Source organism: Heteronotia binoei, chromosome 13 (genome assembly GCF_032191835.1).
Source record: "Heteronotia binoei isolate CCM8104 ecotype False Entrance Well chromosome 13, APGP_CSIRO_Hbin_v1, whole genome shotgun sequence".
In the NCBI taxonomy this organism is placed as follows: domain Eukaryota; kingdom Metazoa; phylum Chordata; class Lepidosauria; order Squamata; family Gekkonidae; genus Heteronotia; species Heteronotia binoei.
In genome coordinates this window covers 62,758,053-62,775,069 of record NC_083235.1, presented here as the reverse complement: position 1 = coordinate 62,775,069, position 17,017 = coordinate 62,758,053, and the positions used below count along the sequence as shown (strand labels likewise).

Genomic DNA, 17,017 nt, shown 5'->3' with positions numbered 1-17,017 from the left:
TGTAGAATCTTTCGGGATCAAGTGCCGTGTTCTACTGGAGAAAGTTTTCCTTCCTTCCTGGCCCCACTCAATGCACAGCAGTCAAGAAGGTCTGAGCGCCTGCTCCGGCTGCAACGCCACTGAGGATGTTCTCCGCAGCTGAGAACAAAACGTCTGGAAGGAAAACTTTCTCCAGTAGAACACGGCACTTGATCCCGAAAGATTCTACAAACCCTAAAAATCACAGTTTATCAAGATGCATGAATGCAACAAAATGTATTGTTCCCATAGTTCTTCAGAAACTCTGATTCCTTGTTTTTATCTTCTCAGTCATGACTTTTGAGCACTGAAATCCTAATCCCCCAATCGCTGTATGAATGATCATAAAGCATTGTTATTGTAGTGTTGTCATGAAACATTACCACTGAGGTCTTCTTAAAAGATTCTGAAATGCTGAATGCAAAGTATTTGAAATTAAATCCCCAGTCTATGCTTGGTGATGCATGATTTCTTTTTTAAGATGTTGGAATGTAATTTTTTTGTTTGACTCACTTTTTTGTTATCTTTATTTAACATTTCTTTCGCTTCCCATTTAGAGAGGAGACATGGAGGATGTAGTGATTGCAGGCATAGCAGGGAAGCTGCCAGAATCAGAAAACTTGCAAGAGTTTTGGGAGAACTTGATCAATGGAGTGGACATGGTCACGGAAGATGATCGGAGGTGGAAACCTGGTAAGCTGAGTGATTCTTGTTTCAATCTTTTTAAAAAAAAAACAACAACAACAACCTGGAAGAGACTGCAGGAATCACCAGATCAAACAATTTGACATAAGAGAAAATTGTTCCTAATACTATTTCTTCTTTTATGATGGGTATTTTTATGTATACAGTTGGAGTAGTGTCATGATGACCGTCTCCATGCAATCTCTCTGCTTCAGGGGCTGCAGCCACCAAAATTAATCTAGACAAATACATGCATACTTTTAGTGGCATCCAGTGATAGTCTGTAGATAACTTTACTCTAACCTAAATTTTTAGTTGCAGTTTTATGGTAGTTTTGGCAGTTTCTTGTTTTGGCCTGGGTCAATAAGGAGAACAATTTATCACCATCTTTACCAAGTACCCACTAGGATTGCTGGCTTCCAGGTGAACCAGGAAATCTCCTGGAATTACAGTTGATCTCCAGACTACAGAGATTAGTTCTTCTCAAGAAAATGGATGCTTTGCAGGGTGGAGTCTATGATATCATACTGTACTGAAGTCTGTTCTTTCCTCAAACCCCACCTTCTCCAGGTTGCTCTCCCGCCCCCCCCCCCCATCTCTAGGAATTTCTCAACCAAGCTGCCATTTCCCACAGATAGGGTTGCCAGGTCCTTCCTAGTTCCTGGCAGTGGAATTTGGGGGGCATTGCTGGAGGGGATGTTCCTAATGCAGTGATGTCACACAGAAGGGAACTGGTGCCCCTCTGCACTCCAAGCAGCAAATCCACCACTTGGAGTTCATGAGGGGCCCCGCCCACTTCTTGCCAAAAACATTTAAGGGATCCCTTTAAGTTTGCCACTTGAAGTGTAGACGTTCATGGCCCCCACTTCTTGCCAAAAGCATTTAAAAGGGCCCTTTAAATTCTTTTGGCAAGAAGCAGGAGGGCACCTGAACTCCAAGTGGCAAATTCACCAATTAGAATTCAGAAGTGCAGCTGGCAAATTCACCACTTAGAATTCAGGAGTGCAGCCAAGGCCCTCCAGCTGATCAGGGGGTTGCATACTCCCACTGATTAGCTAGATGGCCCTTTAAATCTTGCAGAAGGGGAGGGAGAAGGGTAGCCACTGTTGGGAGCAGGGCTTCCCCCACCAGACAACTATTCAGTGGTGGGCAGAAACCTGCAAAATCGGGGGATCCCCCACCTCCACCTGGGGACTGGCATCCCTGGTTCCAGGAGAACTGATACCTGGAGATCAGCTGTATTTCTAAGAGATCACCAAGTGCATCCTGGAGGCTGGTAACCCTAAAATCCCATTTTTATGGGCAGTCTAATCCCACCAATGATTGGTAAAGCATTTGAATCCCTATATGTTATGCCATTTCTGGTGTACATTATTAGCAAAAACATCTCAGAGAATAAGCTATATTATGCTCCCTTTGTTGAAAAAAAGGAAATGTTGTAGCTTTAGCCGTTTGGTGCTACAGAAATGGTTATTTTGCATTTGTAACTTGGTGTACACAACTCTGTGAAACTATGCTTGTTCTTGGGGGGCGGGTTTTGAGCAGGAATGCACAGGAATTCAGTTTCAGCTGGTTTGGCATAAGGGGGTATGACCTAATATACAAAATGAATTCCCACTGGGTCTTTTCTACAAAAAAAAAGCCCTGTGTGAAACAATAGTGATGTCAGGGGGTGTGGCCTAATATGCAAATGTGTTCCTGCTGGGCTATTTCTACAAAACAAAATCCCTTGCTTGTTCTTGTTAGGGTTGCCACATCTCCCCTGGTCACTGGTGGGGAATGGGGGGTTAGGGTTTTCAACTCCAGGCTGGGAAACTCCTGGAGATACAGGGGGTGGAGCCTGAGGAGGACAGGATCTTTAGTGGGGCACAATGCCATAGAGTCCACCCTCCAAAGCATCAGTTTTCTCCAGAGGAACTGGTATCTGTATCCCCAGGTTCCACTTGGAGGCCAGCAATCCTAGTTCTTGTCCATCATTGTTTTCTCACAGTAACTTGGACAGCCCAGATGTACTATTAGCACTGATGCAAAAAAAATACACACAACCACAGTGCAATTCCTAATGATATAACGTCGAAGGTGTGACAGGTTTCTTTTTCTTTTTTTAATTTCAGGAGTTTATGGATTACCGAGGAGAAATGGGAAACTCAAGGACATCAGCAAATTCGATGCCTCTTTTTTTGGAGTTCATCCAAAGCAAGCTCACACAATGGACCCTCAGCTCCGGATGCTATTGGAAATCTCCTATGAAGCCATTTTGGATGGCGGTAAGCAAACAGGCCAGAATTTTGCCTTTAATTCTGTTTACTGTATTCACCAACATTTAAACCATTTACATATTACAGTTTTGATACTGGAAGTCTAACATTCTGGACTGTTTTGTAAGGATTAGAAAGGAAACTGGGGGGATAAAATGCAACATGTGTGTAAGGAACCATGGGGAAGACCTGGGTATAGATGTAAACAAAACAGGAATCTCTGTACTGTGTGGAAAGCACTTCTGCTATGCTGCTGTCATGGAATCACCCTCCTCTTGAGGACTGAGCGGGGGGGGGGAACAAGCTTTGCCTATTTAAAGTAAAAGGAACTATGCAGACCACTGATTGGCTGGGTGGTGTGTCATTACAAAACACTCTCTCCACAATACTTTTGTAGCTTAAAAATGAAAAAAAAAAGCTTTACAAAATCAGACACCATATATTTGTTTAAATGTATAGGTATATAAGCAGCACTTTAAAAAGGATTGTCAGCACTCTTGGAAGTACGGGCACAGGGCCAAAATCAATGACAAATTCAGTATTCCATGGAGAGGAGGATACGTGTGTCATCCTTAAGATGGGGAGGTGGGAGGTATGGTGGTGGGCAGAGAGTAAGGTTTAGAAGGAGACTGAGATATGAACATGCTTGGTCCCCTTCTAATCTCCTTCCCATCCCAAGGAATGATGATGTGCAGCTCATAGAATCACAGAGTTGGAAGGGACCCCAGGGTTATCTAGTCCGGCCCTCTGCACAATGCAGGAAACTCGCAAATACCTCCCCCCCCACACACAGCCAAGTAACACCTGACCCAAGCCCAGAAGATAGCAAAAAAACACCTTCAGGATTTTCCTGGGTGTGTAAGAAAGGGCCGAGAGAACTAAGTACTGATGCAACCCTTCGTGCCCTCCTTCTCGTAATCAGCATAGTCTGAGTGGACAAGGATGAAGTGGTGGCTCTCACTCCGCTGACCCCTCCCCTCCCCCAGGATACTCAGTCCTTCATCAACCACAAACAGGAAGATAGGACGGAGGGTGGCGAGTCTCATCTGAGATTCTTTCTCCTTCAGATGTCTTCCTGCACCAAACATCACCGGCATGAACTCACTGATGCCTGGAATCTGGGCCTTCAGGAGACCATTGCTGCCGTTGTAGAGCAGCCCTGCATGCCCTGTGAAACCTAGAGAGGTCCCACACTGTTATGCCATACTGTCCCTGTAATGCAAAGGCCCCGGGTCTACTAACTGGCTACTTGGTCAGGAATTTGGGAGTATGGCTCAGTTCTTTGCTCTCTATGGAAAAACATGTATCCTCGGTGACAAAGACAGCATTTTATCATGTATGCCAGGCCTGCCAACTGTCTCCTTATCTGTCTCAAGAGAACCTTGTCATGGTAATTCACTCAACAGTCACCTTGAGACTGGACTACTGTAACACAGTCTATGCAGGGTTACCTTTGAATATGCTTTAGAAGCTGTTCTTTTTTATTTTCTGTATTTGTGGATAGAAAATTCAATTAAAACTTTAAATCTGGGGGGGGGAAGACGCTTCAGAAGCTGCAAATGGTCTAGAACGCAGCTGCCAGATTGCTCTGATCAGCACACGTAACACCTTTCCTATGGCAGCTGCACTGGCTCCCACTTAGTTTCTGGTGCCAATTCAAAGTGTTGGTACTTACCTTTAAAACCCTAAATGGTCTAGGACCCTCATATCTTTGCCTCTCCCAGCATGATCCTTCCCAGCTTCTTGGATCTGCATCTCGGAATTTATTGAAGGTCCCTGGTCCACGAACTGCCTGCCTTCTCAGTAGTGTCTCCTATCCTGTGGAACCAGCTGCCCAAAGAGATGCATGCCTTGTGGGACCTCCCTAGATATCTTTGCACATGAAAGCTTATATCTTGGATAAAACTTTATTGGTCTTAAAGGTGCCCCTGGACTCTAACTTTATTCTAAGAACCTTCATGTATTGCTTTTCATGTTTAAATCACAGCCAGATTTTTGCAGCCTTTTTTTTTTGTATTGCATCATTGAATTTTTTTTTTTTATTTTGCATTGTTTGGATCCAAACACTTTTTGTAGCATAACAATGGCTAGTTCTTCACGCTCCTTATTTTGAAATTCCTTTCCTCCTCTTTTAGGTTTTAATCCAACTGCCCTTAGGGGCACCAATACAGGTGTGTGGATTGGTGTGAGTGGGTCAGAAGCTGGTGAAGCATTTAGCTTAGACCCTGAACATTTACTAGGATATAGTATGACCGGCTGCCAACGTGCTATGCTTGCCAACAGAATTTCCTACTTCTTTGACTTCACTGGTAAGTACAGAGGCTATAGCCCAGTACTTGCAAATAACTGTGTAGTACTCTGAACTGACAATTCCTGTAAGAGCAGGTTGTAGTCTCTCATTTGGGGCTGGGGCTCCTTTCCATGCAGAAGAACCTAGATTTCAGTCTCTGGCATTTCTAGTTAAAGGATCTTAGAGAGTGGATATTGGGAAAGACCTTACTCTGCCTGAAACTCCTAGAGTTGCTTCTGGAAAATGCTCCAACTCAGCGTAAGGAAGCTTTCTATAAAATAATAATGCAGCTCTTCCATTAATGAGACTTCAACATGAGTAAATAGAAGCCAATGGAAGATAATGCAAAGAATGTGGGAGCTCTTAGCATGGAGAGCAAACATTCTTCACAAACTTTGGATTGTTAGCAAGAGTGGGTAGTATGTTGTGATCCCACTGAACCCAGCTTAATTGTGTAGCAGCCTTGTTCCCCATATGTTCCCCAGAGAGCACTACGATCTAGCTCACAAAATCTCCTAGAAGTACCTGGGCCAAAGGAGGCCAAACTAAAAATAACTAGAGAACAGGCCTTCTCTATAAAAGCACCCCAGTGGTGGAACCAGCTGCCGGAAGAGGTGCGGGCCCTACGGGACCTTAGTCAATTCCGTAGGGCGTGCAAAACCGCCCTCTTCCGGCTAGCCTTTCAAGATGGAGCTTGAAATAAACATCACGCCATCACAAATATTAATAACTGAGATAACACCGAATAGAGATATTTTAGACTGCTTTTTAGATTGTTTTAGATTATGTAAAAATTTAATAGTAAATTGTAATTTTATTGAATTGTATAACTGTTTTATTGTTATTTTATTTGTCCGGGGAGGGACGATGGCTCAGTGGTAGAGCATCTGCTTGGGAAGCAGAAGGTCCCAGGTTCAATCCCCGGCATCTCCAAAAAAGGGTCCAGGCAAATAGGTGTGAAAAACCTCAGCTTGAGACCCTGGAGAGCCGCTGCCAGTCTGAGAAGACAATACTGACTTTGATGGACCAAGGGTCTGATTCAGTATAAGGCAGCTTCATATGTTCATATGTTCATTGTTCAATGGCTTTGCCATGCCTATAAGCCGCCCTGAGCCTGCCTTGGCGGGAAGGGCGGGGTATAAATAAAATTTTATTATTATTATTATTATGCTCACATTTCTTGAATGTAATACGTTGGACAACAAACATGGAGCATATTCTGCTGGTAACATTAAGAAAGCCAATAAGACAGAGCAATTTATGGCTTTTTTTTTTTTAACTGATGCTTGTTGTTGTCCCCGAAGGTCCAAGTATGGCCATTGACACTGCGTGTTCTTCTGGCCTCGTTGCTCTGGACAATGCTTACAAAGCCATTTGCAGTGGACAGTGTGAATCAGCCCTTGTAGGCGGAGTCAACCTCTTACTGAAGCCCAGCACTTCCGTGCAGTTCATGAAGCTCGGCATGCTCAGTCCTGAAGGTGCTTGCAAGTCTTTTGATGCTTCAGGTAAGCAACTTTTGATGCTTCAGGGAGAGCAAACAACACTCTATACTTTAGCACTAATGAAGTGATGCTCATTGAATCTCACTTCCCCACCTGCCTCTGCCAGCTTAACTCTGCTCTCTTCCCTAGCCCTTCACATCCTTAGGGATCTGTGCACTCTTGAGAAAAGCATGGGGTATAGGAAGTGAGAGGTTTGTAGCAGGAGACCCCCCCCCCTCCTTTTCCACCTTCAGGGTCTGGTTCAGTATAAGGCAGCTTCATATGGATATGAAATGTTTTCTGCCTGCAGAAAGAATGGTTAGGATTCAACCCTTGATTAATAACTAATCTTTGTAAAAGAGAGAGAAGACATTGCTATTCTTTAAAAGCAGTGAGTTAATTTAAATTACATTGCTTGTATAGTTTTACTTCCAAAGTAAATTTTGATCAAACTAGGCTGGAGGCCATGGGTGATTTGGAGGCACCTTGTTATAATCTTCTGTTTCCTTCTCAATAAATTTACAAACTTGACCATTAGTAGGGAATCTAAGAAGATACAAAAATGAGTGTGCATGATTCTCTGAATTTAGAATTCATCTCAATGGCAAAATGACATGAAATTTTAAACAAAAAATTATCAGGCAGTCCTGAGAATAAACATTTTTTAATTATTTTAAAATCAACCTCTAACGATAAGATCTTCTTCGTGGTCTCTGTGCAGTCCCACACATGGGTCTTGCCGCAGGCAACGGATCCATACCTCGGAGCTCCAATAGCTCGTTTATAACGTCTTTTGGCGCGCTTTCCTCCCGCCCTGGGGAGCAGGCAGCGACTGCGCATGCCTGGAGCGGGGGGAGAGCGCCCATTCCACTCAGTTTCTTCCCTTCCGCCGCCCGGACAACACCTACCTCGTTGCGTTCCTCCTCTGGCTCGTCTCTTGGTATCGTACTATTTCTCTATTTTCTCCTTTCTATCTTCTTCGTCCCCATATATATATATAAAAAAAAAAAAAAAAAAAAGGTAGATCCCGACTTCTGCGCTTTTGCCTTTTTTCCTTTCTACCCCCCCCCCCCCCCAACCCCGTCTCTCCCTTCTCTCCTTCCCCTGTCCGGAACGGATGGAAGGGAAAATCACCTTTAAAAGGTGTAGGCAGTGTGCTGCTAAAATCCCGTCATCCGACGGTCACTCGCTCTGCCTATTTTGCTTGGGGGAATCCCATAGGACCGATAACTGCCACCACTGCGCTTGCTTCGGTAAGCAGGCGCGCAAGAACAGAGCGGCTCGCCTTCGTAGTTTCCTCATTGAGTCTTCTCTACGCGGGATGTCTACCTCAGATCCGCCGCCTCCCCCACTTAGAGCGGGAGATTCGGCAGCGTCGGCCCTTCCTACCGTACCTAGGAAACATAAGTCCGACAAAAAGGCCTCTAAACACTCTGAGGGGCATAAGGCGCCTAAACAACCCCGTCAGGGCGAATACTCGGCTCCGAAAACCTCCAGTCCGAGCACCTTGGCGCCTAAGAAGCATGACTCGTCGGCTTCTACCTCCGTGCATCCCAATACTTCCGCCTGTACCGCGGCTGCGCAAACGGCCTCGGCGACTGCGCAATCGGTCGCTTCGGCTGCACAAGCGGCTTCTGCGCAAGCGCAATCGACTCCGATCCTCCCTATCGAACTTTCGGCTCCTTCCGACGTTATCTCGGAAATGCCCCGCCTCACACAACCTTCTCTTGAAGTTATCCCGATTGGCTCTAGATCGCCCTCGGTGCACAGCCTTCCTCCGAGCGATATCCTCGACTCCGAGGCTCCACCTCTCAGACCTGAATCCTTCCTCGACATCACTACGCCAGTGCTGAAAGATACAACTCCGTTGCTCAAGGATCTCACGACTCCATTGCTTAAGGACAATACTTCACCACTGCTCGTCGAATCCTCTACTCAGGTCTCCTCGCATCGGCTCCGATCTCGATCTCCGCGGCCCCGCTCTCACTCGCGGTCCCCGCTTCGTCCAAGGTCTCCGACCCGAGATCCTCCGCTCCGTCCAAGGTCTCCCATCCGAGATCCTCCCAACTCTCCACATCGGGATGACTACCATGACTTCCGACGCGACCGCTCTCGGTCCCGGTACGGTGACTACTATCGCGACTATCGACGAGACCGCTCCCCATCCCGGTCTCCGTCGCCTCGGCTCCACGCACGTTACCATCGCTACCTGCGTTCGCCATCGCGCCACAGCTATAGGCACCTCTCTGACTTCGATCCGGACTCTTTTCATAGAGATGTCTATATGCCTAGACTCAGGGATTATTATTCTCCCGGACCCCGCGACTACTATCGAGCACGCGATCAGCGATCTCCTTTGCGCCTGTCTCCAGATTGCTATAGGGATTACCAACATTACTACTCTTCCCGAGAAGAGCCTACTCCTCGCACCCGAGATGATGCGGCAGCCCTTCGGACCCGAGACTCTCTCGACTCCCAGACTGCACCCGGTTCCCACAACGTTCGGCAGCCTCCTGTCCTTCCTCGGGACCGAGTTTCTCCGAGAACAGCATCTGCATCGGTTTCTAAACCGCCTGCTTCGCCGCTCAAACGCCCTCGGGACCCTTCACCTGTCGAGCCCAAGTCACCACAACATCCCGTCTCGACTTCCGATAGAGACACTTCTGATCACTCCGACTCCGAGGAGGCCCCAGCCTCCCCCGCATCGGACCAACCTCCTAGGCTTTCACCATCTGACAGTTCTAAGGCTTACCTTAATCTCATAACAACTATGGCTTCCGCACTAAACATCCCTACGTCTTCTGACTCACCCAAGATCACGGATGTGGTACATGACCTGGTTCGTTCAGACTTCCCTGATAGCTCTACGCTTCCTATGCTCCCTGTACACCTTGAGGGCCTCCAAGAAGCCTGGGACAAGCCGGCATCGATCCCTACGCTTTCCCGACGCCTAGATTCCCTTTACAGGGTGCACGCAACTGACTGCAAATTCCTCGCCTCCCACCCGGCACCCAATTCTATTGTTGTTCATTCGGCCACCAAGAACAAACAATCTCGCCACCCTGTTCCTCCTGACCGCGAGGGTCGGAAACTGGACACTCTAGCTAAGAAGATCTACAGCTTTTCCTCGACTAATTCCAAGCTGAACAATTACCTCGCCTATTTTGCTGCTTACACCTTCAATCTGGCGAACCAGATCACCCCGCATATCACATCCATGCCTGACTCGTCTCAAAAAGCGGTCTCGGCTCTTGTCTCTGAGCTCTCCCGTGTCTCCAAACAGCAAATCAACTCCATTCGCCATGCGGTTTCCTGCTCCTCCCGAGTCTTCGCAACGTCCGTAGCCTTACGTCGGCACGCCTGGCTCCGTTCTACCAACCTTCAGCCAGATATCAAGCAACGTATAGAGGATCTTCCTTTCGATGGCCTGGGTTTGTTCCATGCGTCCACGGACGAGGTCCTCGCATCAGTCGATGACGGCCGTAAGAGAGCCAAACGCCTCGGCGTCACACAACCTACCTCCCTGCCCTCTAATAGGCAGAGACCCTGGAAGTCATCTTTTCAGCGTCGTCAAAGATCACCTAAATCTCAGGAGTTTTGGAAAAGGAAACCCCTTCCCAAACAGCCTTTTCATCAGAGGCCACGGGCTCAGCCCTCTAAGAAGCAGTCCCAGACAGGCAAACAGTCTCTTTGACTCTCCCAACAGGCAGACCAGGCTATTCCCCTTTTACCCTCGTTGGAGTTCCATCACCACCGACTCTTGGGTCCTTACCATCGTGCGTCTAGGTTACGCAATAGAGTTCGTTTCGCCACCACACCACCACCACTTCATAGCCACCCCTCCATCTGCACTCCTTCAACAGGAAATTCTGGACTTACTCCAGAAGAATGCCATAGAACCCGTTCCTCCTCAACACCGAGGGACGGGATTCTACTCAAGATACTTCCTGGTCCCCAAACGGGATGGAGGGAAGCGCCCTATCCTAGATCTTCGGAAGCTGAACAAATTCATCGAATACAGGAAGTTCAGAATGATCTCCTTACAGGGCATCCTGCCTCTGATTCCCAGGGATTCCTGGATGGCTTCCCTAGATCTTCAGGACGCTTACTTCCATGTGACAATTCGACCTCATCACCGGAAGTACCTGCGATTCGCCATGGGGAGAGACCACTTCCAGTACGTCTCCCTGCCCTTCGGCCTCTCCACCGCGCCAAGGGTATTCACCAAGTGCATGGCGGTGGTGGCAGCGGCTCTCAGACTTCGAGACATCACAGTCTTCCCGTATATCGACGACTGGCTCCTCATAGCACCAACTCAGCGTCGGTTGCAGGCCAACATCAGCACAACGCTCTCTCTTCTCGATTCCTTAGGTCTTCGCGTGAACACATCAAAATCCCATCTCGAGCCCACCCAGGACATCAAATTTATAGGGGCTCTCCTACGCACTTCTCTCCACCGTGCCTTCCTCCCAGGGGATCGAGCACTCACTATCATTACCTTAGCCAAGTCAATTCAGCACCAGCCTTGCCAGTCTGCATTCATTATACAACGCTTGCTGGGCCTCATGGCCGCCACGACTTCCGTCATCCACTTTGCCAAGCTACGGATGCGACCACTACAGCTTTGGTTTGTAAGAGCCTACCATCCTCAGTTGCAACCGCAGAATGTCCTACTCACGGTCCCCCAGAGAGCACTCTCATCCCTTACGTGGTGGACAGTACCCAGCAATCTCCTTGCGGGCATGCCATTTCTACCGGCACCCCCGGTGGCTGTTGTGACAACGGACGCCTCAAAGTGGGGATGGGGAGCCCACTTAGAGGACAAGACCGTCAGAGGCCTTTGGACCCCCTCCGAGAGGGCCATGCACATCAACTGCTTAGAACTGATTGCCGTGCACAGGGCCCTCTTATCGTTTCTCCCGCTGATCAAGGGGAGCCATATCCAGATTTCAACGGACAACATGGCAACTGTCTACTATATCAACAAGCAGGGAGGAACCAGGTCGCTCCGGCTCTGTCGTATAGCCGTTTTACTCTGGGAATGGTGCCTGGAGCACAACATCTACCTGACCGCTGTTCACCTCCCAGGTGTCGACAATGTTCTGGCCGACTCTCTGAGCAGGTTTCGTCTGGACGACCACGAATGGTCCCTCAATCCGACCTACCTCCGACCCATTTTCAGATGCTTCGGAACACCCAAGGTGGATGCCTTTGCTTCAAGGGACAATGCCAAATGTCCACGCTACTTTTCCAGAAGGCGGAACGACGCCTTCCTACACAGATGGACGGGTCCTCTCTACTATATCTTCCCACCAACCCCTCTACTAACTCGGGTGTTGCTGAAGATCACACGAGACTGCACGGACTGCATCCTGGTAGCCCCCTGGTGGCCACGGCAACCATGGTTCACGAGACTTCTCCAGTTATCTCATCACACTTACCGTCGCTTCCCTCTCGCGAGCGACCTCCTGTCCCAAGCCAACGGTCAGATATTGCACCACAACCCTCGGGTTCTGGCCCTTACGGCCTGGAGAATTCGACCTCCCACCTCTCCGCAGAGGTAGCCCGCGTTATTCTTAATGCCAGAAAGCCCTCCACAAGGCTTTCGTACCAACGGAAATGGAAACGTTTCTCCTCTTTCGCGGCTACTAACCATTTACTTCCTGAATCAGCGCCTCTCAATATGGTCCTGGACTATTTGCTTTCACTGCAGAAATCGGGACTCTGTTACTCATCCCTCAAAGTTCATCTGTCCGCCATCTCTGCGTTCCACAATCCGGTAGAGGGCAAGACAGTTTTTTCTCATCCCTTGTCCAAGTCCTTTCTCAAGGGCATGCTGCACCTCAATCCTCCTGTTAAACCCCTTGTCCCTACTTGGAGTTTATCCCTAGTTCTTTCCTCGCTTATGAAAGCACCATTCGAACCCATGGCCACCATAGACCTCAACCTTCTTTCATGGAAGACAGCGTTGCTCGTTGCCCTTACCTCTGGCAAACGGGCAAGTGACCTATGCGCTTTCCGCCACGATCCTCCTTACACCATTTTCCACAAGGAAAAGGTTGTCCTGAGACCGGACCCGGCGTTCCTTCCTAAAGTTGTCTCCCAGTTCCACTTATCGACTGCAACCTCTCTGCCGACCTTTTTTCCCAACCCAACCGACCATGGACAGCGGGCCTTGCACTCTTTGGATGCAAGAAGGGCATTATCCTTCTACCTCCATCGTACACGGCCTTTCCGTAAGGACCCTAATCTATTTGTGGCATACGGAAACCCTTGCAGGGGGCACAAGATCTCTACCCAGAGACTATCCAAATGGGTAGTGAGTGCCATTAGGCTGTGCTACGAACTGGCTAAGCAGCCTCTGCCCGAAGGTCTGAAGGCGCACTCCACTAGAGCGGTCTCGACGTCTTCGGCCTTTTTGCACGGCGTCTCCATGGAGGACATCTGTGCTGCTGCATCGTGGTCCTCTCCGTCCACGTTCGTCTCCCATTACGCGTTGGACGTTCGTGCGAGACGTGACGCCTCCTTTGGCCAAGCGGTCCTCAGATCCATCTTTCACTGAAATGGAGGTGAGTGCATCCGCTTATGCTCCTATATCATACAGTCTTTGGTATGGGTCATGTGACTAACTTTTTCTTTTCCAGCACCCTCCTCCAGAACTCTTAGCTGGCTAGTCACCCATGTGTGGGACTGCACAGAGACCACGAAGAAGATAAACAGGTTGCTTACCTGTAACTGATGATCTTCGAGTGGTCATCTGTGCAGTCACACACGCCCACCCAGCCTTCCCCGCTGCTGGCCTCTGGTACTTCTTGCTTTAGTTTCTCTAGTTTTATTGCCAGTGGCGGCTGGAAGAAACTGAGTGGAATGGGCGCTCTCCCCCCGCTCCAGGCATGCGCAGTCGCTGCCTGCTCCCCAGGGCGGGAGGAAAGCGCGCCAAAAGACGTTATAAACGAGCTATTGGAGCTCCGAGGTATGGATCCGTTGCCTGCGGCAAGACCCATGTGTGTGACTGCACAGATGACCACTCGAAGATCATCAGTTACAGGTAAGCAACCTGTTTTTTTCTGTACTCATTTGATTTTTGGAGTTATATAAAACAGGTTCTCCTTGCCAGGTTAAAGTTTTAGTTTAATATATATTTTATTAGTTGGTTTAATTTTGGTGTTTGTATTGTTGTCTGCTTGACATCATTGGGAAGGTATGGCTGGAAGACCAAACATTTAAATAAGACTACCTTCTTTTTATGGTTCTGAATTTCTACAGGGGATGGATATTGCCGCTCAGAAGCTGCTGTTGTCGTTTTCCTGACCAAGACGTCAATGGCCAAACGAATTTATTCTACCATAGTCAATTCGGGGTGTAATACTGATGGATTTAAGGAGCAAGGTGAAATTTTCAACTCTTTGGTGGTTTTGAAATTATGAGGCTTCTCTTGGGTGAAGAGAAATTTTGTATAGAGCAGAGTGTGGCTAGGTTGGACTTGTCTGCTTTCACTTTAATTATACCCTAGTCTTCTCCAGAGTCAAGCACCCAGAACAAACTGGCACTAAAAATTGGCATGTGACCTGACTGGGCATAGCTCTGATTGGCATCAGCCCCGGTACATAATATCACCAGTAAATCTCCTCAACACTATTTCCCAAATCCCTGGGATGCTTTGCAGGGTGGAGTCTATGGTACAATACTGTACTGAAGTCCGTTCTTTCCTCAAACCCCACCTTCTCCAGGTTGCTCTCCCCCCCCCCCCCCCCAATCTCTAGGAATTTCTCAACCAAGCTGCCATTTCCCGCAGATAGGGTTGCCAGGTCCTTCCTAGTTCCTGGCAGTGGAACTTGGGGGGCGTTGCTGGAGGGGATGTTCCTAATGCAGTGATGTCACACAGAAGGGCACTTTTAGATAGTTTTCCTTATGTATTAATAAAGAGTAGACACCTAGATGTTCATGCAGTATTCTTGAAATTTTTTAAAAAAAGAATGGATATTATAGCATTGGAGAAAGTCCAGCAAAGGGCAACTAGAATGATTAAAGGGCTGGAACACTTTCCCTATGAAGAAAGGTCAAAACGCGTGGGGCTCTTTAGCATGGAGAAACGTTGACTACAGGGTGACATGATAGAGGTTTACAAGATAATGCATGGGATGGAGAAAGTAGTGAAAGAGGTACTTTTCTCCCTTTCTCACAATACAAGAACTCGTGGGCATTCGATGAAATTGCTGAGCAGACAGGTTAAAACGGATAAAAGGAAGTACTTCTTCACCCAAAGGGTGATTAACATGTGGAATTCACTGCCACAGGAGGTGGTGGGGGCCACAAGCATAGCCACCTTCAAGAGGGGGTTAGATAAAAATATGGAGCAGAGGTTCATCAGTGGCTATTAGCCACAGTGTGTGTATATATACAGTGTGTATATATATATATATATATAATTTTTTTGGCCACTGTGTGACACAGAGTGTTGGACTGGATGGGCCATTGGCCTGATTCAACATGGCTTCTCTTATGTTCTTAATGAATGGGCAGGCAGCCTGCCTGAAGCACAGAGCGAGAAGCAAAACTGACAGCTGAGCCAATATTTAGTTTTTCTGGCATTCGTATCTATTATTTGACTGGCAAAACCACTCTTCCTGCAGATGAGGGATACCTGTCGGCTCTCTTCTTATGTTATTTCTGTCTTCACTTTAAGTGAGTGCTTCCATTTAAGCTGCAATCAGGGATCGCTTCAGATGCTCTGGCTGAAATCTGAAAGAATGCTAATCCTTCGGTATGAAGCATAGAAGAGTATCTCAGCGCTTGTGATTTTTTTTTTTTTTTGAATTCCTGATGCTGTTCAATGAGCATATGAGATCATGTGAACAACGAAACAAAAGTTCCTCTGCTAGTGTTATTTGTTTGTTTACAATGCTGGATACTTCATACCCAATCTGTGGCTGCACAAGAGTAATGGTAATACTTACGTGATGCTTTCTGAGCACGCAGAGCACTTCACAGCTTTATCTCAGTACACTTTTTACAACAGCCTTGTAAGACAAGCCAGTATTCTTATTTTGCTTGGGATTCCTGACTCCTGTTTTACAGCACACAGCCATTCTGTATACAAGTGCCTTATCTATAAAGGAGCATCATCCAGCATCTGCATGTAGAAGCAAAATGTGCTACAACAACTCAAAAGACTTGATGGGCTTTTTTTCTTGCCTCAGGTGTAACATACCCTTCTGGATGGATGCAGCAGCAGCTGGTCAGTTCTCTGTACCAAGAATCTGGGATTACATCTGAGGAAGTCGAATATATTGAAGCTCATGGCACAGGCACGAAGGTTTGTTTTCTCCTTATGTTTTGTGTTTTGGGACTCTCTTTTCCTTCCTTGTGCCCTGGAGGCTCCAGTTTTTCAATCCCTCCCGCTAAGTTTGGAGGCTGGATTTCCCATTTGAATCTTTTGTCAGAGGCCAGGTTGCCTCAGCCCAAACTCACACCCCCACCCGATGATTCACTCCCAACAGGTGTGCGAAACTGGGGACTGCAACTTAGTTCACTGCATCAGCTTCCTCACTGCGATTGCGTACGTGGGTGGAGGAAAGATGGGTTGCACGTTCACAGAGTTCTCAGCCGTTTTGCTGATTGCAGCTGCATTTTTTCATGCTGCCGCCCCCCCTCACCTGCTTCATACTTTTGTTTTCCTTTGCGTAGTCATGTATCCACCTATGCAACTGGGTGAAGGAATATGACAGTGCGAACCTGCTAAAGGTGACTTTGAAAACTAGCCAGTAACTCATAATGTTTCCTATCTTCTCTGTTAGGTTGGGGATCCTCAAGAAGTCAATGGCATCGTCGGCGTCTTTTGCCAGTCAGAACGAGAGCCACTGCTGATTGGATCAACTAAATCGAACATGGGTCATCCGGAACCTGCCTCTGGTCTTGCTGCTTTAGCAAAGGTAAAGAAGGAGCAAATGTCTCTTACGTCATCCAGGACCCTGCTATGAGATGAGGGAAAGATTTGGAAGCAATTATGATCCCAGAATTATAGCTAAATAAAGTAACACATGGGGTCAGGCATGAGCTCCTTGCTCTCTAGAGATGGAAGGAGAGAGAAGACCGAGAGTAGGGGAGGGATGCCAACATAACTGAAAGGCCAGTTGTCTTGAAGATCAGAAATGTTAATCAACCCAGTCTTTCCTTAGCTTTATAGTTCTTCAGGGTAAGACAAGCAGCGGTAGCTCCATCCCAGCAAGCAGTATGTCGGAGCCTGTGAGGCTGGGGCAGATGCAGAGAAGGTTGTTCCCGAAGCT

The 17,017-nt window shown here is 47.6% G+C and overlaps 1 protein-coding gene across 1 annotated transcript in view; it reads left to right on the top strand.

Annotated features, from left to right (window-relative positions):
- The window catches only part of FASN (fatty acid synthase), an 83,781-nt gene that overhangs the window by 17,041 nt on the left and 49,723 nt on the right, over positions 1-17,017 (top strand). The window contains exons 2-8 of the mRNA XM_060253032.1: positions 576-711; positions 2,817-2,969; positions 5,096-5,269; positions 6,555-6,755; positions 13,998-14,120; positions 15,932-16,047; positions 16,529-16,663. Coding sequence (XP_060109015.1) covers positions 585-711; positions 2,817-2,969; positions 5,096-5,269; positions 6,555-6,755; positions 13,998-14,120; positions 15,932-16,047; positions 16,529-16,663 — 1,029 coding nt within the window. The 5' untranslated portion in view covers positions 576-584. The remainder of the gene's footprint in view (positions 1-575; positions 712-2,816; positions 2,970-5,095; positions 5,270-6,554; positions 6,756-13,997; positions 14,121-15,931; positions 16,048-16,528; positions 16,664-17,017) is intronic.